This window comes from Acipenser ruthenus, chromosome 4, assembly GCF_902713425.1.
Source record: "Acipenser ruthenus chromosome 4, fAciRut3.2 maternal haplotype, whole genome shotgun sequence".
NCBI lineage: Eukaryota > Metazoa > Chordata > Actinopteri > Acipenseriformes > Acipenseridae > Acipenser > Acipenser ruthenus.
This window is the reverse complement of record NC_081192.1, coordinates 52672003-52695615: the sequence shown is the minus strand read 5'-3', so window position 1 is coordinate 52695615 and position 23613 is coordinate 52672003. Positions and strand designations below refer to the sequence as shown.

Below are 23613 nucleotides of genomic sequence, written 5' to 3'. Positions count from 1 at the left end.
GGGCAATGCAAAGTCCGAACGGCATCACGGTGAACTGCCAGAGCCCTCGGCCAGTGGAGAAGGCAGTCTTGGGTCGGGCAGCCGGGGACAGGGCCACCTGCCAGTAGCCACTCCTTAGGTCAAGGGAGGAGAACCACTTCGACCCGGCCACCAGGTCCAGTGACTCGTCGATGCGGGGGAGGTGGTAGGAGTCCTTCTCCGTGACATCATTTAGGCGCCTGTAGTCGACACAGAAGCGCCACTTGCCATCTTTCTTCGGAGCCATGACCACTGGGGATGTCCAGGGACTGTCTGAGGGCTCAATGATTCCAGCCTCCTGCATCTCCTTCAGTGCCTCCTCTGTAGCCTCCTGGCGGGCCAGTGGTTGGTGGCAGGGCCGGAGCTTGATGGGCCGGGCCTCGCCTGTGTCGATGGAATGCTGGGCCCATCGGAAGGCTGCGTTGCCCCTGGGGGCAGAGGTAGGTGATGGGGTCAGTACGCACTGGCGTGGTGGGGTCCGGGAGAGGGCTGAGGTCCCCTGGCCCAGCGTGGAGTGGCGTGGGCCATGGCGGTGTAACAGTGGGTATGGCTGGCTCATTGGCTCCCCTCTGATGGCCGTCTGGCCCTGATGAGCAAAGGGGCCCAGGGGGAAGGCTAGTCCCTCTGGATAGGCCAAGGCCAGGGCCGGGCCCCCTTGTAAGTGCAATGTCCCTGTTCAGAGGTCCAGTTGCCCGCCTGTGTAGCGCAGGAAGTCCAGACCCAGTATGCAGGGGTCCTGGACAGCTGCTACCCAGACAGGGTGGTGTACTGTCCGCCCAGCCACTTCTATGGCCAGGTTGCCTCTCCCTTTCATAGGCGTCAGCTCCCCAGTGACTGTGAGAAGTTGGACAGTTGTCGGTTCCAGCCAGACCCCCTCTGGGAGCACATCGGGGTGGACCAGGATCACCATGGAGCTGGTGTCCACCAGGGCGGTACAGGGGACCCCCTCTATCCGGACAGGAACATGACAGAAGTCCCCTGCGGTGGTTCTCCCGACTACCACAGCTGGTCTGTGTGGATTGCTGTCAGTGGCTTCAGGAGAGTGGGGGGTCACCCTCTCCCTGCTTGGCGGTCGGACCCCAGCTGTGTGTGGTGCAGGTGGACGGTTGTAAGTATGGGAGACAAGACGTTGTCCCACTTACGCGGGCCCCTTGGTGTTTCCCGACGATGAGTGGGTGGGGCTGCAACGGAGGGGCATCACCGCTGTAGGTGCCCAGGTTTGCCACAGTTCCAGCACAGGCGCGTGTGGGGTGCCTGTGTGGATACGGTTCGGATCAGGGTGGCCAGGTCAGAGATCCAGGGAGGAGCAGCGTGGCTGTCTGCAGTCTCCTCCTCTTCTGCTTGGGCTTGACATGCAGTGGGCCTGGGGCGGTCGGTCCATTCTCTCCCCTCTCGCTGGTTTCCCCCAGAGGCCCAGTCACGCTCACCCTCCTCGAGCACAGCCTCAACACGTTCTGCGTGGGCCAAGGCGAGCTCTAAGGAGGTTGGGGCAGCGAACCAGACCTGCTGGCGCAGGGCATTAGGGGTCAGGCCACGAACAAAGGCCTCCATGGCCAAGTCCCCTTGCGTGGCTGGTGGGTAGTCGGGGTACCCCCGTCGGGCCAAGTACAGGGCATCTGATGCAAGCACACCCAACTTCTCTCTGGGGTCTCTGATCCATGTGGGCAGGCGTTGGCGCAGGCCGACAGCAGACTCTACTCTCCCAAAGAGGCGGTCCAGGGCCGTGGGGATAACATCATAGCTGTCCAGCTCGTCTGTGCCCAGGTCTAGCAGCACCTGCAGCGCTTTCCCGTCCAGGGCTGCCGCTAGCTGGCCATCTTTCTCTGTCGGGCTCCAGGCATTGTTGAGCGCTGCCATCTTGAATTTGGCCTGGTACGCCACCCATGGCGATGTCCCGTCACAGCGGCCTGCTTTTACCGTACTTCGGCCTGCCCCCTGCATCCTGTCTCTCACACTTGCTCTATTTCCACTCCCCTGGTCGGCGCAGGGCCCACCCCCACAAAACAGTCACAGTTAATTGTGCCAACACACTTTCGTAGCTGTCACCGTGAGCTACATCAATAAACCGGAGGTATGGTAAGGCATCACCGGCTGGTGATAATGCCTACAGTTTTTTCCTTATCAGTCCATCCTTCTAATTTCGCCATAAATTCAAACATTAATAGGAACATTCGCCAATCGGCCTTACCATCATAGGTGGGTTTGTTGATGCAGGCCCCTTTGTTTTGACCCAGCAGCTCTGATGTTACTCCTGCACACCTTGATGACGTCACTTCCTCCTGGACAATTTTTTCTCCATGGACGCTCAATGCCCTGTGCTCTGCCCCACTTCCGCCCCACTGTGATGCTTCCTCCGCAGCTCCGTCTTCGCTATCGACGCTGATGACACACTGATCCCCTGTGTGTGTGGCAGATCTCCCGACCACAGCCTCTGCCATCTTGGCTCTTCGTTCTGTTTCGCCCTGCAGGCTCCCGCCTTGTATTCGTTCCCCGCTGTTCCTGGTCCTACTGGCGTTAGTGCATATGCCAATTGCACAGCTTCTTCGCTGGAAAAAGCCTTGCATTTAAAGGGTTAAATCACTTTGTGCCACTGATTTCTGTATTTATTCAACACAGATACATAGTGAATAGGATGCTGAGCGATTGGCATATATGGCATGTTTGCCTGCTGTTCTGCCCCAGTAAACCACATTGGGCCAGCCTATATACAGGTGTAGTTTACGGAGAGGGTGCCCTTCGCCAGGTAGCTGCAGAGAAATCAGTGGCCCAACATTATTTAACCCGTTAAATGCAAGGCTATTTATTAAACATAGATTCATAAAGCGAATAAGAAGCTGAGCGATTAGCATATGTGGCATATTTACCCGCTATTCTTTCCCAGTAAACCACGTTGGGCCGGGCTAAATACAAGTGGGGCTTGCAGAGGGGTTGCCCCTTGTCAGGGACCGGCAGAGAAATTGGCGGCCCAAAGTGATTTAACCCTTTAAATGTAAGGCTTTTTCCAGTGAAGAAGCTGTGCAATTGGTATATGTGGCATGTTTGCCCTCTGTTCTGCCCAAGTAAACCACGTTGGGCCAGGCTAAATACAAGTGGGGCTTGCAGGAGGGTTGCCCCTCTTCAGGTACCTGCAGAGAAATTGGCGGCCCAACGTGATTTAACCCGTTAAATGCAAGGCTACTTATTCAATGTAGATACATAAAGAGCGAATAACAAGCTGAGCGATTGGCATATATGACATGATTGCCTGCTGTTCTGCCCCAGTAAACCACGTTGGGCCGAGCTAAATACAGGTGTAGCTTGCAGAGGGGGTGCCCCTCGCTGGGTGCCTGCAGAGAAATCAGCGATCCAACGTGATTTAACCCGTTAAATGCAAGGCTACTTATTCAACATAGATACATAAAGCGAATAAGATGCTGAGCGATTGGCATATGTGGGAAGTGTACCCACTGTTCTGCCCCAGTAAACCACGTTGGGTCGGGCTAAATACAGGTGTAGCTTGCAGAGGGGGTGCCCCTTGCTGGGTACCTGCAGAGAAATCAGCGGCCCAAAGTGATTTAACCCTTTAAATGCAAGGCTTTTTCCAGTGAAGAAGCTGTGCAACTGGTGTATGTGGCATGTTTGCCCTCTGTTCTGCCCCAGTAAACCACATTGGGCCAGGCTAAATACAAGTGAGGCTTGTAGGAGGGTTGCCCCTCTTCAGGTACCTGCAAAGAAATTGGCAGCCCAAAGTGATTGAACCCTTTAAATGCAAGGCTACTTATTCAGTGTAGACAAATACATTTATGCACTTAAAAGCTTGCGAATAAGAAGCTGGCGAATAAGCCAACTTCAGCCTTGTGTTTTACAGAGTAAATGTATGAAAAGAAGACAGACGTAGCCATAATACAGTCAAATTTAATGTCACTTCTGTTAATGTCACACTCTGCTTATTCTCATCAAATTGAAATGTCCCGGCCCGAATATAATGTATGCTGTGGCTTTGATGTTTTGTTTTTAAAATGTATTAATGATCAATGCATTGCTGAGTTTGTTGCACTTACATATATACATATATATATATATATATAGAGTCAATTGCTGTGGATAAACGCATCAGCCAAATCAATTAATATGACATGTAGTTTTCTAGCTTGCTATTTATACATTTCTAATATAAACATGTATTAATTTCTACATTTATTTATTTAAAATATTTATTTCTAAATGTATTTATTCCTCTATGCATTTGTTTAAATCATTTATTTATTTCTACCAAATAAATTATTATTTTATTTATTTTTAATTAAACGAGGAACTACAATTTATCAGAGTTCAGTGATTTAGACAAGGAAGCTACATGCCACTATTGTGTGCAATTCCATTCTATGGTATCTACCAAACAAACAGGAAACTAGAAATTTTCAAACAGATCGAAAATTTCTAGAATTGAGCAGCATTCAGGTTTTCAGCGAAAGCTGGTCAGGCTTGGATGTAATCTTAAAAAATAAACGCATTTCAACAACTGCGCAGTGGCGCAGCGGGCTAAGGTCGTGTGCTTTTCAAGAACGTCATGTATCAAGTTCAAAGCACGGTATATTTTTTTTGTTCCTCCTGCGATATGTGCTGTTTTAAAACATAAATAATTTGTTTAATATAAATGGTGCGGATATCAAACTGCTTGCACACCCTGGTATGTTTTGACATTGACCAACATGTGGAATCACATGATGTCCGGTTATTTAGTTTTTCTGTTTGAGTAGTCGCTACACACCCTTAAAAAGTAGACGTAAGAAGAGTAACAATTTTACCTTAGTTTGACGACTAATATCTCATTGTGTATAAGAGGTATGTACGCTTTTTTTCACATTTGAGGTAAGAAAGTTTCAGAAAGTTTACTGATACAGATGGTAATTCTAAGTGATAGTTTTGCCGCTGCAACATGGTAAAAACAGCTAAACTCTTTGAGCTGTAATAGAGACTCTCGGTAGCTTCAAACAAATTTTTCTAACCTGTAGTCGAGGAACTACCGTTCCTCTCAATTGTGTATAAAATCACAGTCCTTCTTTCGCAGCTAGTGTCATTTTAAAGGCACATACCTGAAGTCGTTCTGAGCAGTGTCAGTCACATATATCAAATAGTGTCCCCAATCTGAAGAACGTGTACAACTTGCACCAAGTTGTAACTAGCAGCAGTTACATTATTGGTTTAAGAAAACGTATTTTATTATGGGAAAACTATGCCTTTTAACTCAATGGTCCCAATTTAGAAGCAAACACAAACAAGGCAGAGACAATCTATCACAGGTAGAAATAAATGTAATGGTATAAAACAAGAAACATAAAACAGCACTCCTTTCTACAAATGCAGGCGCATATGCACGAGATGTCCTAATATGGACACCGTACAATAACCTTTCCTGTTCAATTGCTCATACCAGTGCATACATAACGGCTACAGACTATATTCTCTTTTGGTAAAGTGGGGGTGCGACCTTGACAAATTTGTGTGTGTGTGTGGATATTTTTTTTAATTTTTTTTTTACACAGTTACTCATGTGTTGGTAAGTTCAAAATACAAGTGTGATCATAAACTCCAGTTTGTATAACACTGGAAGCACCTCCCACTCTGTGTTATGCAAGATTAATAATATAAATCCTACATATACAGTTGTGGGGATGCTACCTTGACAAATTTGAATGCGTGGACACTTTTTTTTTTTTTTTTTTACACAGGTACATATTTTCAATCACTCATGTGTTGCTAAGTTCAAAATACATGTGTGACCATAAACTCCAGTTTGTATAACATTCTGGAAGCACCTCCCACTCTGTTATGCAAGTTTAATACTATATAAATACTACACATACACTGGCATTTACGTAATTTACCGAAGAAAGGAGTTGTGCCTCTCCCAGTCGTTACATATCTCAGCCTGGTAAGAAATGCTTCTCATGTAAATAAACTGATTTTGATCCAATTATTTTGTGTTTCTGTTGGTAATTAAAGTAAAAAAATCAAAGTTACCTACAAACCTGTACTTAATTTGTTCTCACGATTCATATTAATATTCGAATTGATGTGACCACATAACGTCTTTTTTGTGGAGATAGGCATAACGTTGGGCGCTTAAATTCGTCATGTGTTTTTATTTCTACAAAATCAAATAAATCATAGTGATTTAACCAAAACTATAAAACATTTATATTTTTAAAAACAGTCTGAGAGAGGGTCAGGAAATGGAATCAGCTGATCAGTGATATTGAAATAGCAAGTAATACTGAATGCACAGATACGGCTCTTTGTTTTCGTTTTTTTATTTGTGGTCACTTGTCCCTTTAAAGTTATATTGAGCAGACTGCTTCTTAATTAAACTCTTGGAAAAGCGTTGATTGTGAGACAAGATCACTTTCGTTTTTTCTCCCGTAACTTGAATGAGACTGATTAATTGATTCATTGTTTCATTGATAATGTAAAAAAAAACAGGCATGCTTCTTATTTTTAATTGAAACCGAACACAAAAAGCGAGTTCAGATAAATTGCTTTTCCCGGATTTAAAATTTTAATGACGCTGCAAAAATGTTCGAACATGTTTTGCAAACAAGTTTCTTCATAATTACGGTTTAATTAAATCAATTTAACTTCACTTACTGTTTGCATTCAGTTTGAATTAAAAATAAGGAGCTGTCTTTTTTAACATTATCAATGAAACAGAATCATAATCTCAATAAAGTTACGGGGTAAAAAAACATAAGGTGAGTTTATTTAACAATCAACACTTTCCCAAGAGTTTAATTGAACGGAGTCGTCTAAAAATAAAATGGACATCACGTGATCAAAAATAAAAACCGAAAATTAAGAGCCCTGACAATTAATGATATGCTGTGCTTCTTAATTGGCTTTCAGGGACTGGCAGGGCCAGCAATTCGTAATGCATATGGTGCGGGTGGATCCTTGTGTTATGTAGGGAACCTGGGACAATTAAAATTTGAAATAGATGCAAATTTTTAAATTAAACTTTTTTAATTTTTTTAAAGGTAATCTAACAACCTACAATGGCAAAGCATGACCCTTGGCGTATTATTGTAATGATCCTTGCTTTGGTGGCCTTCATTATTATGTTGGGTTTCAATGCAGTGGCAGGGGCGGGTCGTTCTGGTGGTAAGTTGGAGCTAATGAGTGAATGCATTTGTGACAGAAAAAAAATCTTAACAGAGTAACAATATATAACCATACAGATAGGTAACCACAAGACTAAGAAACATAATCTTACAGGCATTTTATTAAACCCACTGTTTAATCTATTTAATTCATTCTAGGCTATTCCTCGAGTTTGTGTTTTATGATCTCAAATTATTACTGTATTAACCAGAGTTCTGTTATTCACACTTTTCAGGTCCTTTTTTGCAAAATACAGGGAATGTTTCTGCCAAGTATGAAACTGATATTACACCTTCAGGTTGGACTTTCTCCATTTGGGGAGTCATCTATACCTGGCAAACACTTTGGTTTGTCTATGTTTTTTCTGGCTTTTGCAGAAGGTAAATTTTAATTTGACTAAAATTGCATAGCCTTTAATTAGGTGCGTTTTTCAAAAATGTCCTTTTTTGGGGGGGGGGGTACTTGTATTTTTAATTTCCTATTTATATATGTAACATTTAAATTGTATGCATGTTGCACAACTAGCAGCTCTTCCATAATAACATACTATGGGTGAAGTTTAATACTAACAATATGCAACCTTATATCTGTAAATGATTTTTGTTTCATATTAATTGCTTCTTTTCAAATCATTTTGTTAGGAATACAGATGGCTGGATGTACTGCGAACCTGCCATCTTACCCTATGGGTTCTATATCACCTGGATTATAAACAACATCTTTAATATCATCTGGCTATTCCTGTGGGACAGAGAGTATGTTGAAATTTCTTAAAATAATTCAACTTACTATCACTTAACACAGTTGCAAGTGATCCAGAATATTTCCATATGTTTACTTTTCAACAGCAATGGTATTATAGTGATGTTATTAATTTTATTTATCAAAACATACATAAAGGCATCATCTTTTTTTCATTCTTTTATATACAATCCTTACCTTAAAATTAAAATGTTGCCTAAAGCGGAATAATATATTGTAGCACAGGATAAGAGTGCTATCAGAAGAAGACGAAGAAGAAGACGATGAAGAAGAAGGCAGTCTCGACAACAGATTGCAGTTCAATAGCCGGCAGGCTCTTTATTTGCAGGAACTGGTTTCCAGTACCCCGCCAGTAACACAGCTCACAGCACACAATACTCCACTCTCTTGAATCCACCCCCCACACAGCCTGATGCACCCTCTCTAATCCTCCCTCAGACCCAGACACAGAAACACATAGTTGCAACCCACCACCCAATCAGCACCCACAGACTTTCACCACACAACATGACCCACAGACTACAATTTATAATTGCAGCCGAGCCTTCAGCCAGTCAGAACCGGGTCGGCTGCAAAAGTCCCATCTCGAGTAGCAAGTTCCTTATGTGCAGTTCCTTGGCACCAATTAAGACCCACAAACAACCTTTTACATGGTCCCCCGCAAACAGCGTGCAACAGTCCCTGAGCATGGTGCAACCACAGACAAAACCGATCTGCTTGCACCCACTGCTACAATGTACATATATATATATATATATATATATATATATATATATATATATATATATATATATATATATTGGATCTTTTCTGCTGTGGAAGACTGTATGGTTACCACTATAGCTGTACTGTATATGTAGAGTGTACACCATTTTTACGAATGAGTTTGGCTGAATATATTTATTTTACTTCTTTCTTTTTATTTTACTACAGGTATATGGTAGCAGGGGTTATTATCCTGGCACTGATTACTTTTACCAATTACATTGTTCTGTTCTTCTCTTACCATGGCCTAAATACTTATTTTTCCTGGCTAAATAAGTACTACAAAGTGGATCTTTGGCTTATCCGAATACTGGTAAGATGTGTATATGGACTGCAGACTTTTTTTTTCTCCTTGACAAACTTAAAATAAGGAACATAAAATCACTGTGGGCCAGAACTTTTGAGACAGCCTGTTTAGGGTGTGATTATCGCCACTGCCTTGTATGTTTAATCTTCATTTTGGAAGAGCAGTAACTGGTATGGTGTTAAACAGTATTTAAAAAAGTCTCTGGAATTTGGAAAACATTGTAGTTGTATCCAGAATCTTTTGGTGAGTGCAGCCATACAAAAAAAAAAAAAACATTTAAACAGTGTTGTCCACCATGTATTATTATTATTATTATTATTATTATTATTATTATTATTATTATTAATAATAATAATAATAATAAAAAATATTATATTGATTAAAATGTTTCCATATCTTTGTTTTGTGTACAGGTACAAAATGGAGTGGCTGTCTATACAACCTGGACAACGATAGCAACGCTTCTTAATTTTGCTGTTGTTTTAACATACAATGGAGGGGTGTCTAGAGAGACAGCTGGAACTGTAGTCCTGTCAATTCTCTTGGTCGAGGTCATTCTATGGTAGGTCTTTCAAAATGAACCTGTTATTCTCCATCAATTGCTTTTAACAAGCCATTATTGGATTGATGGTTTTTTGGCTGCTTGCTTAAAGCAACTACAAAACGTTCTGTCCCTTTGGTGACCAGTTGATTCAGTTTCACTTTACAGTCTATAATATACTTAGTAACTCTGGCATGTATTCTGTGTTACATAAACTGAGGGCCCAATTTTCCACTGTGGGCAAATTGCCCATTTATACATTTATTATGGAGGGGGCCATTTTCTCATTGGGAAAAATATAGGCCTTGATTTCCTTGTTGCAACACAACTAACAGAATATGATAGAAGTCTTAAAGTAGACATTCAGTTTGTTGGTGGTCCTGTTTTTCAAAAGGACAACAGAACAGAAAACAGCATTCAATTAATGTGCAGGTTAAATCTGATGCCTGTCTCTGTCTACTAAATGTTGTGGCTAAATGGCCAAGCGGAACCCACGATTCATTTACTCTTCAAAACAGCAGCGTGGGCATGCATAGAAAATGGAGCAATTACAGGTGGCTACATTTACCATATATGGCTATATAGGGGCGTTTTAAATGCAAATTTCCACTTGTGAACATTTTTAGTGACATTGAGATTTATTAACACCTATTACTTAGAAATGCACATGAGTAACTTAGGCAAGATTGATAAATCAGGATTTAATTATGCGTGCAACAATTTTAAACTTAATGCTTACCAACAAATGAAGTAATTTTTTCACGCAGAAATGATCAATATAGTCCCCGGCGATCCTCTGCTCTACTGACAGTATTATGGCAGGTGTTTAGAATTGTTTTCAGAGAACTTCAATTATATTATATTAGGACAAGCATGTCAAAGTTGAAGAAGCCAATAAAAAAGAAATACAAAAAAACATGTAATTTTGTTGGACAGGTTTGTTGCAGAAAACTTCTTCTTGGATAAGTATGTGAGATACACCCTGACAGTCTACCCTGTTGTCATAGTGGCTTTATGTGGAAATATGACTAAGAACTTCAATGCTGAATCACCTAGCCGAAATGGAATTTTTATTGGTGAGTCATATGCAGAAATGATCATAATCACCCTATTTTATGCATTCAATTCAGATGTTTTTTGGGGAATCCTAACCTTGAAAAAGTACAAATGTGTATTCTTTTTTCTATTAAATATGAAAAACAAATATACTCAAAGTATCGCCACAACTATGAATGTTTAGTTACCACCATGGCCCCTACGGGTCTATTGAGTGGCTATATCCAAATGAGTCACTCAACCGAGGATAAAGTAAAACAGAAAACTGGAATGTCAGCATGGCGTAGCTTTATAAATTACTGTGTGCTGGAAGCATGGGTTCGAAACCCAAAACAATATCTGAATATTTTATCATGTACAAAAACAGCCAAAGATACTGTAAAGATGTGCTCTCCACTGAAAGGTTTGGCTATTTATACCCGCTTCCTTTTTTATTTTTGTTGCCAGTTGCAGAGTTTAAATACACATTTGGAGAGATATGACTTCTTCATACAGCTGATCCCTTTATTTTAACTTGGCTGTTTTGTACATGCAAAATGGTTTTGATTAAGTCCAGTTAAGCTTACAAAACCATGTTGCATATATACTATGTTTGGCAGTTTATTGTTAAGCATGTTTGTATGAATTGTGTTATAAAAAAGTATTATTTTCTCTTCTTTTATTAGCTGTGCTGCTGGCAATTTCCTGTTTAATTTTCGCAGTACGAGTTCTGTTGGTGGTGTGGAGGCATTTGAAACATGACGTACACCAGGTCTCAGACTCAATACCAATGTCACCCAAGGAAATCTCTGAAAAGAAGAAGCGGATATTTGTTTAAAACTGATGTGTATTGGTTTGTCCTGCTCTGGTAATACTTGCTTTCGTGTACTCTGAATACTAACAAAGGCACAATCCAGTCATGTGTGCCATGATAGATACTTGTTTTCAGCAGGGTATCTTATTCAAGTCAGTATGTGTAGGGCTGTACTGGACACTGCAGATCAAGTATGGGCAATTACGTGAGAGTTTTGTGCCTTTAGGCCCTGAAAGATTAATTTAAATTGATACAGAACATATTATTTTATTCAATTGATCTGAACGTGGTGGGTGTAAACATGACCCTTCCCAGCATTGTAGGTATTTTTACAGGCAGAAATACACTAAAGAGTCTCACATTTTCTTAACTTAGAAGTGGTATTGCTTAAATATTTAGTCTGATTTAACCCTGTATCATATTGAATTAGACAGTGGACTTTTGTACATTTAATCTGAAATCCATTGTTCAGCATCATTTGTATGCCAAACTGTGTGTAATGATATCAAATACACTCTGTCCTCTGACCAGAAGAGCTGAGACACCAACAGTGCTTTGCAAGTAATTTCAAGATACCTAGATAAGTTTTAGTTTCACGTGGTGTATTGGGAAACGCTTGTCAAAATCGATCAAAAGCCGCTGCAGTAAACCATAAAAATCATCTTCAAACTCAAGTACTACTGGTATCAGGAAACAAACCCGCTCAGTATTGTGTGGCCTTGAACTGAAGTCGATGAAGCAGTTCACGTTTTCCAGTAGTGTTATTTACAAACAAATGCAAACAAAAAATCCCACAGAGAACTAAACAAACTTTCTTTGAGTAATTCCATAACTATAACAGGACAGTTGAGCTGTTTCACTCTAAAGATGTTTAATTCACCAACCAAACCCGCCCCCCCCCCCCCCCCCCCATTATTTTGTTTGTTTGTTTTTTTTTCACACCACCATCTGCACACCTTTTCTCCACTACACCCTTCACAAAGTTTCTTCAAAATTGAGTTTTTAACTATTAAGCAATTACCTCTTTAATTGCTTCCATTCACTAATAATAATTTCCTTGTTACACACGTGTTGAGTTTAGAGTGCTAGATTTTGGCCGACCACTGACCTCTAGTGGCCATTCGCTGGGATTGCTGGCTGTTATAGTAACACTATTTCACTGTGTGGGGAATGCTCTTCTCAACCTGAGACTAACATATATTCCTTATATAACTCTTAACTTGTCACGTTATATAATATGTGCAATGTTTTTGTAGATTCTTTTTGTATTAGATTATTAAACTCACAATGATACAATAAAATGTTAAGTTGTTCTCCCGGTGCAGGTTTAATTTTTTTTAGTCAAATTCTTATTTATTATTATTATTATTATTATTATTATTATTATTATTATTATTATTATTATTTATTTCTTAGCAGACGCCCTTATCCAGGACGACTTACAATTGTAAGCAAATACATTTCAAGTATTACAGTACAAGTAATAATACAATTAAGAGCAAGATAAATACAATGACTTTGGTTCAAGCAAGTACAAGTGTGACAAAATACAATTCAATAATACAGCAGATAACAGTGTTAGTGATAGTTACATCAGGATATGATTAAGTACAAAATACTACAGATTAAACACTTGGCAGATTACAGTACTCTGAAGTACAGGATTAAATGCAGTAAAATAGGGGGCAGATAAGAGCAAGTAAAGCGCATTTAAGGAAGGGTGATAAGTGTCCCAGGGGAAAAACAGAGGAGTTCTACAGGTGCTTTCTGAAGAGGTGAGTCTTGAGGAGGCGCCAGAAGGTTGTCAGGGACTGGGCAGTCCTGACATCTGTAGGAAGGTCATTCCACCACTGCGGAGCAAGGGTGGAGAAGGAGCGGGCTCTGGAGGCAGGGGAGCGTAGAGGAGGTAGAGCCAGTCTTCTAGTGCAGGAGGAGCAGAGAGGTCGAGTGGGGGTGTAGGGAGAGATGAGGGTCTGGAGGTAGCTAGGTGCAGTCTGGTCAAGGCATCTGTAGGCTAGTACAAGAGTCTTGAACTGGATGCGAGCGGTGATCGGGAGCCAGTGGAGTGAGCGGAGTAGTGGAGTTGACGTGGGAGAAGCGAGGCAGAGAGAACACCAGGCGGGCAGTGGAGTTCTGGATGAGCTGGAGCGGACGGGTGGCGGACGCAGGGAGGCCAGCCAGGAGGGAGTTGCAGTAGTCTAGGTGGGAGAGTACCAAGGCCTGGACCAGGAGCTGGGTGGCGTAGTTGGTGAGGAAGGGTCGGATTCTTTGAATGTTGCTCAGGAAGAATCGGCAAGTGCGTGCCAGAGTGGAGATGTGCTGGGAATAAGAGAGGCAGGGGTCCAGGGTGACTCCGAGGTTCTTAGCGGAGGAAGAGGGAGAGAGTGTGGTAGATTCCAGAGGAACAAAGATAGAGAGATCAGAGGAGGGGGAGGAGGAGGAGGGAAAGAAAAGGAGGTCAGATTTAGAGAGGTTGAGTTTGAGGTGATGCGAGTGCATCCAGGAGGAGATAGCAGACAGACAGGTAGAGATACGGGAGGGGATGGTGGAGTCAGAGGTGGGGAAGGAGAGGAAAATCAGCATCATCAGCATAGAAATGGTATGAGAAACCACAGGATGTGATGAGGGGGCCCAGGGAGTGGGTGTAGAGAGAGAACAGGAGAGGACCCAAGACTGACCCTTGGGGGACTCCTGTTAAGAGAGGGCGAGGTGTGGAGGTTGCTCCACGCCAGGTTACCTGGTAAGTACGGTTGGAGAGGTAGGAGGGGAACCAGGCCACAGCAGTGCCAGAGATCCCCAGGTCAGCGAGAGATGATAGTAGAATAGAGTGATCAACAGTGTCAAAGGCAGCAGAGAGGTCGAGGAGAATTAGGACAGAGGAGAGAGAGGCAGCTCGGGCAGAGTTTCGTGAGTTGGTGACAGACAGGAGGGCGGTTTCAGTGGAGTGAGCAGAGCGGAAGCCAGATTGGAGAGGGTCGAGCAGAGAGTGGTTGGACAGGAAAGCAGAGAGCTGGCGGTGTACAGTCCACTCAAGGGTTTTGGAGAGGAAGGGTAGGAGGGAGACAGGATGGTAGCTCTGGAGGGAGGTGGGGTCGAGGGTAGGTTTTTTGAGGAGGGGAGTGATAGAGGCTTTTTTGAAGGCAGAGGGAAAGAGACCAGAAAGGAGAGAGGTGTTGAGAAGGGAGGAGATGAAGGGAAGTAGAGCAGGAGCAGCAGCTTGAAAGAGGTGAGTGGGGAGGGGGTCCAGGGCACAGGTGGTGGGTTTGTGACCCTGGAGCAGGGAGGAGAGGTCAGAGTCTGAGAGGGGCGAGAAGGTGGAGAAGGAGGGTGAGTTAGTAGGGGATGCAGTGGGTGTAGGGGTTGGAGCAGGAGGGGGTGTGGGGGAGGGAGAGATGTTAAAGAGTTTGCGGATATCTGAGATTTTAGGAGAGAAGAAGGAGGCAAAGTCATCAGGGGAGATAGAGGAGGGAGGAGGAGGGGGTGGGGTTTAGGAGGGAGGAGAAGGTAGAGAATAGTTTACGTGGGTTGTTAGTGGAGGCTTGGATTACAGATTGGAAATAAGTACATTTAGCAGAGGAGAGAGTAGAGGAGCAGGAGGAGAGGAGAGTGCGGTAAAGGTCTAGGGCAGCAGGGAGTTTGGTTCTCTTCCATTTCTTTTCAGCAGATTGCAGTGTGATTCTTGCTGAGCGGAGCACAGAGGAGAGCCAGGGTTGGGGAGGGGAGGGGTGAGCAGGTCGGGAGGTGAGGGAGGAGAAGAGGGTGGAGTAGCAGAGTCTACGGAGAGTTGTGAAAAAAGAGTCGATAGGAGGGAGGTGAGAGAGAGCAGTGGAGGCAAGGAGAGAGGGGGAGAGAGAGCGGAGGTTACGACGAGAGGTGACAGTGGGGGTAGGAGGAGCAGGGAGAGAGGGGAGAGACAGAGAAAAAGAGATGAAATAGTGATCAGAGAGGTCCAGGGGGGTGACAGAGGCAGCAGGCCCTGGAGAAGGTGAGGTCCAGTTGACGGCTAGCTTTGTGGGTAGGAGGGGATGGAGAGAGACAGAAGTAGAAGGAGTGAAGGAGAGGGAGGAATCCAGCAGAGTGGCTGGGGTTGGAGAGATGGATGTTGAAGTCACCTAACAGGACAGTTGGGGTAGACAGAGAGGGGAGGGAGGAGAGTAGATAGTCGAGTTCATCTAGAAAGTGAGCGAGAGGCCCAGGGGGACGGTACAGTACAATTAGCAGGAGTTGACAGGGAGAGGTTAGTTGGACTGCATGAAATTCAAAGGTATTAACAGAGAGTGAGGTGAGATCGGAGGGGACAGAAAAGAGTAAGGAGGGAGAGAGGAGAAGACCAGTCCCACCTCCCCGTCCAGTGAGACGCGGGGTATGGGACAGGACGTAGAGAGAGGACAGCAGCAGGAGTTACAGTGATATCAGGGGACAGCCAGGTTTCAGTGAGAGCAAGGAAATCGAGAGAGAGGTGGGAGGCAAAGGCAGAGATGAAATCAGCTTTGTTAGCAGAAGAGTGCACCAGAGAGTGTGCGGGAGGGGGGGAAAGGCAGAGGGATGAGGTTAGAGGGGTTGGAGGAGCAGCAGCGGAGAGAGGGCAGAGGACGAGGGCGAGAGGACAGAACAGGGATGTGAGAGACAGTCATAGCAGGACAGGCAAGACAAATAGGCACAGTGGGAGCAGTGGGGTGGATGGTACAGACCTGACTAGTAGATGGCTTCTTCCAGAGCGCTGTTAGGTTCGGATCTATTCGAACAGCGTCTCGGCGCAGGCCTCCCCTCGCTGAACTCCCACAGCTAGACTCCCGGCTCTTTTGTTGAGGCTCTTCTGTTTGCTGGCACGGAAATAGGCTGCTTGATTAATATTACTGCGTGGCAAAAGAACCAACTAAACTGTGTGGAAACCAATCAAATAGCAAATCAACTTCTAATCAATTTAACCACTCACCTGGTACTAATCACACACTAACTCAGCTGTTATTTAGTATAGTTTTAGAAGTCTACACCTTTAGCACACACCAAACAGCTGTATTACATATGTATATGATAAACTGAAATCATATCTCAATAAATTATTGAAGTCTGGTGTAGGTACTTGCCCTTTGAAATAGTAACCTTATTATTTAGGCAGATGCATGCAAACTTTGATGTGACTTAAACACATCGGTTCTCTAGTGCTCTAGTGCTCTGCTGCATATGGTAAGTTTGCATTGTGCCTTGCACTCGTATCACACATCCCCTAAATGTAAATACATAAATAAATGCATTAAAGCATCTTCAGACAGGTATTTGATAACTCTCACGTATTTAAAATTAACAAGCATGTCAGTGACATTATTCTCCCACCATGGCTGTAAATACAAAACTAGAGGTACAGCATCAGGTTTTAGGTGACATTTCTCTATCAAATAACTTTTGTATATATTCCTTTGTGTATGATTAGTGTCTTATAACAACTGAAGCTTTTGTTCTGTATAGGCTAGAGTTGTGCATGTTTGTGATAACAAGTTGTGATAACAGTCAGTTGCCAAAGCAATTTGGTAAAAAAATGTACATGCAATTATCGGTAGGTATTGTGGTGTCCGCAGCCATTAACTAAATTTGACAGGGCTGGCCTTTTTAATGAATAGGTCCTTGAAACTTCTTGTTTTTTCTGCATTCCACATGCAGGTTGATGGTGCAGCCAATTACCTTGCATATGCTCTTTATTTAGTCTCCTCTTTCACCTAGCTGGCAGTCCCCTCCAGACATCTGTGCCTTACACTTGGCGCTGTTCTAATTGGGTGTCCAGTGAGAGGTGCTGCAACTCTAAACCATCCAAATGGCATGCAGAGAATCCTCAATTGATCTCCCTCCGGGGTTTGTGAGCTGAATCAGAAGCAATACTTTATTGACTGTTTTATGTGTGTCCTGACTGTTGGGCATTTTCATTTTGTAAGACCTGTGCTTAAGCAATTTGTTTTTGATTCCTTGAAATCTGCTCTGTTTGGGCCTGCCTTCTAAATCAATCTTACCTGCTTGCAGTGAATACCTTTTATACAGGTGCTGATGGCAGGGCTGCACAGACAGCAGAAAGCTTCCCTACAGCTGTTAATGTCAGCTCTGTTCTAAGGCTGCTTCTAGGGTCATGGACAACGTTCACCCGGCATTTTGAAGAGCAAAAGGCCATGATGCTTGACCGTGTCAGAGCTGCACCTGCAGGATGCCTGTAAGAGCTGAGCTGAGGACTGCAATGTGTCGTCTGCAAGAGCTGGTTATGTGTCGTCACATACACATGGAGATGGTGGATGTGATGAGGTTGGCCAAAGGTACAGGATATCATGAATCAAGGGCTTATGGTGGCCATGTGCTACAGTGTAACTACAGTATGCACAGGGTAAACTGGGCCCTGCATCCTGACCCTCATTCGAGAGGGCATGATCTCTCTGGGGAATCAACGATTTTGTATGCATGGGCCAGATCAGTGTATCCACCGCAAATGGTTCCTACCAACAGCCCAAGTGAAAGCTGCCTTACTCTGTCATTCTAGAATAAGCCTGGGGGCTATTTCGGCTACTCCTGCTTAAGTTCTACCAAAAATGTTGGTTACGATAGGGTAAAAGAAAAAATATAAATTTATCTGCTATTCCCATTTTAGGGTTCCAAATTTCTTTTGTCCAAAGTTCTGGCTGATTAAAAAATAAATTAAAAAAATAGTAATTAAAAAGCTGTTTGGCAAGAAGGAGGGTAGTTATTGGACTTGCACAGCCCCCGTGGGTCTGGGGCTGTAAGGGAGAGCTCTGCTTCAGAAATGTTGGAGTTTCAACATGGCAAAATTGGGTACGTGGCCAAAATTTTGCACCTAACTGCCAGTTTGAGTTATTTTCTCTAGTCTGCACTGTGTAATAGTAATAGTAAACTGTCAAATGTTAAGTTTTTATGATAAGATAAGAACCAAATTAAGATTTACAGTTACACAGCTGATATATCAATGTGTTATCACTGTAAAACAGATGTTTTTGAGAAAAACATGAAGCAGATATTAGTTGCAGACGAATTCAAGAGCTGTAGTTAATTTAAGGACAGGAAAAAAATATGAACAAATGTGTTTTTTATAAGTTGTATTCAATGTAGATCTTCGGCTCTACCTGTCATGACCTATTCCATTTCACATATATTCTTCAAAGCAATAGCAAGCAAGTACTCAGCTCTGTAATATATCATCGGTTCTACCCGTCCTGAGAAAATTTAAACAGGATTGGACTAGTATTCTAAAACTCTGACTTGGATATTGATGTTTCAATCCATATATGTGACCTAGTTCACCTGTGTGACATTGACCTCCATCATCTACTTAGATTGTAAGAAACCGAATGTGAAATTACAAATTCAGATCTTTTTTCTCAAAACAAGTTATATGTGTGTACATTTTATTCTGCCCACTCTTAAGAAAAAAAGGAAGATATCTTTATCGTGTCAAGTATGCAATGGAATAGACACAGCATACAGTCAAGTATCTCCTGTCGACAGGTTCCCACAGACATTATGAACATGTCAATGTTAAGAACATAAGAACATAAAAAAGTTTACAAACGAGAGGAGGCCATTCGGCCCATTTGCCTCCTATTTTCTGTTCTGAATTTCCCTTTATCTAATCTCCATTTGTGACCCCTGGTCCTTGTTTCTTTTTCAGGTCGAAAAAGTCCCTTGGGTTGACATTGTCTATACCTTTTAGAATTTTGAATGCTTAAATCAGATCACCGCGTAGTCTTCTTAGTTCAAAACTGAATAGATTCAATTCTTTTAGCCTGTGTGCATAGGGCATGCCTTTTAAACCCGGGATAATTCTGGTCGCTCTTCTTTGCACTCTTTCTACAGCAGCAATATCCTTTTTGTAACAAGGTGACCAGAACTGAACACAATATTCTAGATGAGGTCTTACTAATGCATTGTAAAGTTTTAACATTACTTCCCTTGATTTAAATTCAACACTTTTCACAATATATCCGAGCATCTTGTTGGCCTTTTTTATAGCTTCCCCACATTGTCTAGATGAAGACATTTCTGAGTCAACATAAACTCCTAGGTATGTTCATGGAATACACTGACGTTCTCCATTAGTGCAGCGTCCCCCACAGTAATTCACATGCTGCCAAGAATGGGCTTTTCAATACATCTGTTGTTTGTCTCCATAAAAAAAAAATTGGATCAACCTTAATGCTTCTTAGCTACAAGTTCATTTTAAACATAGCTGCAGAATAGGGATCTTGGGTTTTCTGTATTCCCCGGATTCTAAGCACATACAAACTATGACTTAAAGCTCCAAGAAGACAGACTTGTATGTCCTTCTTAAACCTAGGTATTCTGTGGCAATCACAGTAACAATTTTAAATTGTGTGGGAAGTTTGTTCAAAGATTAAAAGGTGAGGCAGGAAAAGTAGTGCCCATAAAATGATATTGCACTGCATTACAAAGGTACTGCATCCAAATAGTGCTGTTTTTATTAACATAACTTGCAGTTGGACGACCTCTTGTGTTTGTCAAAGACTCATTTCATGCACTGCACTGCATGCACTGCACCACACATATAACATATACCAAGTCATATACTGTGAACTAAACAGAAGTGAACACGTAATAAAAAAACATTTGTATGCAGGAAGAATAATTGTTTCTACCTTTATTTATGTCTGACTTTATTCAATGGAAGCATTTTTTACCTTTCAAGAACCAGGAATTCAGAGCTGTGGACACTAGATAGCGCTCAGGTGACAAACCAAAATAAAGCATGTTCATTATAAACACGTCATGCACTGGGTGCTGCCAACTTTAGTTGACATTTTGAGACAAGTCAATTGGGGGCACAGTCACCTTAACCTTACACATGATAAACATCTTAGTTAAAAGTACAGCTTGAGAGGTCACCACCCGCCACAGTAGGACCAAAGTCTTCATGATAAGCCTTTCATAAAGATACCCAGGTTGTCAGAATACATCAGTTTGCAGATTCATTGCTACAACACATCCTATTGCATCACAAACCACATCAGATTATTAAAAATCATTGGTAGAAAAAAGGAGTAAGTGATGGCTGGTTCAATTTCTCTGAGTCTGCATGCTTCCCCCCATTGTTCTTTCAATGCTGAGTTTTAGTATTTCTTTATCCATTCATGTTGCAGCATTTACATCATCCTTTAATGGTAAGTCATTCTATTCATTTTTTAATTTCATTGTTAAAACTAAAAAATGAATTAAGGTGAATAATAATAATAATAATAATAATAATAATAATAGTGACTACAGGTCTCAAAATGTTACAATCCTCCAAGAATTACTAGGCATATTCAATAGGCCCTAACCCTAACCCTAGGCCATCAGGGGAGATAGACTTGGACAAAGGGTAGGAGACATTTCTTTACACAGAGAGTGGTGACGAAATGGAATGGGTTACCTGGTTTATGCTGTTGATCATGAATCATTGGGATCCTTTAAAAAAGCTAAGGTAAAGTTTTGAGCTCAATCAGCTACTATGAACCTGACAATCATTATATTGAAAATGATTTCATCTTTATAAATCTGTAACTCAAATGAATATCTATACACACAGGTTTGTTTTTAACACATCAGAATATTACTGAAAGGTTTGTACTGCAAATCACTCCAGATGCCTGGCTTGTATCAATATGGACAATGATTAATGCGTGGAATAGGCTCTGGCTTATCTATGTTTTCATCACTCTGTTCAGAAGGTAGCACTCCTCTGATGTTTTTGTTTACTGCCATGATTCATGCTAATCGGGGTCTGTGAAACCAGTCAATAAAATGATGTTTAAATTATGTGCTTATGTTGAAACATGAAAAATGGTAAATGACCGCAAAAGCATAGCACCCCAAGTAGACAGCTGGATAGCTTACAAATTATGTGAATGTTTAATAATAACTTTAAAATACCATCCACAGAATTTGCATTGAATTACAGGTGTCCTACATAAATTTGAATTATGCATGACGCCAAGCAGGTGGGGTCTTTAAGAAAGAAAAAGATTCGACAAGCATCAGTCAGTTTCGCACTATTTCCCTATTAAACACAGAAGGCAAGATTTTCTTCAGCATTATCGCTCAGAGATTGTCAACTTACCTATTAAAGAACTGCTTCATTGACACTTCAGTATAAATGCAGGCATTCCAGGTTTCCCAGGATGCTTAGAACACATCAATGTGATCTGGCAACAAATTCAATTGGCTAAAAAGGAGAGGAAGGAGCTCCATGTAACATTAATGGATTTGGCTAATGCATATGGTTCAGTGCCACATTGACTTCTTTGGGCAGCATTTGATTTTTTCAGTGTACCGATGACAATAACAAATTTAGTGAAAGCCAACTTTGGAGATTTGCAATTTAGTTTTTCAACTTCAGAATTCAGCACTACATGGCAATGCCTAGAAGTTGGAATAATGGCAGGATGCACCATTTCTCCACTGGCTTTTACCATGGCAATGGAAGTAATCATTAGGGCATCAAAATGGGTAGTGGGAGGAGAGCGCTTGGCTTCTGGAATGCGACTACCACCAATTCGAGCATACATGGATGACTACAACAGTAGCCTGCACTAATCGATTATTGGGCAAATTAACCAATAACATTGAATGGGCACGAATGCAATTCAAGCCCACTAAATCAAGGAGCATCTCTATAATTAAAGGTAAAGTAGTGGATAAAATGTTCCACATTAATGGTGAGGCAATACCAACAGTGTCTGAGAAGCCAGTGAAGAGTCTTGGGAGATGGTACGACGGGGGATCTAAAGGACAGAGTTCGTGTGGGAGAAGTTAGACAACAAGCAGTGGAAGGGTTGAAGAGCATAGATAGCAGCACTTTACCAGGCAAACTAAAACTCTGGTGCTTTCAGTTTGGTCTATGCCAAGACTGCTGTGGCCACTGACTGTGTATGAGGTTTCTTTGACAACAGAAGAGAAGCTGGAAGCTTTAATCAGTTCATACATCAGGAAATGGTTGGGGGTTCCACGCTGCCTCAGCAGTGTGAGACTTTATGGTAAAGGAATACTGCAGCTGCTAGTCTCCACTCTAACCGAGGAGTTTAAGTGCGCCAAGGTCTGACTGGAAATTACATTAGTAGACAAATGCGTAAGGGAGGTAGCACCTGTGTTGAGAACTGGAAGAAAGTTGCAAAGGCTGCCTTTCGAATCGGTGATATCATGGGGCAAGTTCAGCATGGAAGAGGGGGTCTTGGTCTCAGTTCAGCTCCTCCTACATGGCAAAAGGCAGCCCCACTATTTTGCACAACAGTGTATTTGGTTACTGGATCTAATGTTAAAAAAAAGAAATCGGTTTGCCAATTGCACCACTGTGATTACTCACCTTAAAAAAGTTACCATTTTCATCCCCTCCCAGTAAAAAAATCCTGGCTACGACATTGCTGTCAGGGTTTATTATTTAAAAATAAAAATATATATATTTTTATGTTTTTCGTAAGTGGGTAGAGAATATATAAGTGCGCAGTTTATTTCAAACTTTCAAACCTTAATAACAAAACCAAAGAGAGTCTGAGACCCTTCACCATTATATTTGTTCTCGTGTGAGACTTTCACTTTTTCAGTCAGCAAAAATGTGCTAAAAACTGAGTGAATTTGATGTAGCCCTGTTAAATTGGCAAAAGGACAGCTACGTTTGGAGTTTTTCTATAATACAAAAGCTAAACCACCAACGCCAGAGACATCAACAGAAACCGAACCTGACTCTTCTGTAGTTCAGAATGTTATTAACAGCACGAGAGTGTGACGATACTTCCATTTCAAACGCACAGGTTAGTGCAGGTGCAGCTGTCGATAAGAGACCCTTGCTTGTAAAGTGTTGTTTGCAGCTCTCTTGATTGTGACAATCTGGCGTAGAACTGTTTATGATGAAATATCTGGTAATGTTAGAAAGCTATCTTAATATTCACATAAAAATGGTTAAAATCGGGCATCGGGTTTGAGAGCAGTTTCGCTTTGTTATTTTTTTTTGGGGGGGGGGGGGGAGGGTCCCCCTCCAGTTTTTCAAGCCACGAGTCGCCACTGGTTCTAGTATTAATGAAATGTAACTTTTAGATATAATATATATTTTTAATGGTTTGTTTGGTATCTCACAGATATATTTTATCTAACTGGTAGGCTTACACTATACTAACCAATTAAAACAAAATGATTCATTACTTTACTGCAGGGCTAAGGCATATGTAAGGAGTTTCTTCTAGTTTTGTAAATAAA

General features: G+C 42.1%; 1 protein-coding gene across 2 annotated transcripts; it reads left to right on the top strand.

The window, feature by feature from the left end:
• The first annotated feature begins 4823 nt into the window (after nucleotides 1-4823).
• Nucleotides 4824-12692, top strand: LOC117399760 (uncharacterized). 2 transcript variants are annotated; one of them, XM_059022540.1, is made up of 8 exons: nucleotides 4824-4842; nucleotides 7032-7155; nucleotides 7391-7535; nucleotides 7797-7910; nucleotides 8851-8995; nucleotides 9403-9551; nucleotides 10467-10606; nucleotides 11252-12692. In XM_059022540.1, exons 2-8 carry the CDS (start codon nucleotides 7050-7052, stop codon nucleotides 11401-11403), a joined length of 951 nt encoding a protein of 316 aa, XP_058878523.1. In that variant the 5' UTR covers nucleotides 4824-4842; nucleotides 7032-7049; the 3' UTR covers nucleotides 11404-12692. The 2 variants fall into 2 exon arrangements, with proteins under 2 accessions (XP_058878523.1, XP_033855019.1); XM_033999128.3 differs by lacking the exon at nucleotides 4824-4842 and adding an exon at nucleotides 5789-5932.
• Nucleotides 12693-23613: the final 10921 nt, after the last annotated feature.

What these genes read in the sequence shown, in the direction of transcription:
- LOC117399760 (XM_059022540.1), top strand. Translation starts at nt 7,050, where the DNA reads ATGGCAAAGCATGACCCTTGGCGTATTATTGTAATGATCCTTGCTTTG. An exon ending in AGGGGCGGGTCGTTCTGGTG is followed by an intron (nt 7,156 to 7,390) that starts GTAAGTTGGAGC and finishes CACACTTTTCAG; the next exon opens with GTCCTTTTTTGCAAAATACA. An exon ending in CTATTCCTGTGGGACAGAGA is followed by an intron (nt 7,911 to 8,850) that starts GTATGTTGAAAT and finishes ATTTTACTACAG; the next exon opens with GTATATGGTAGCAGGGGTTA.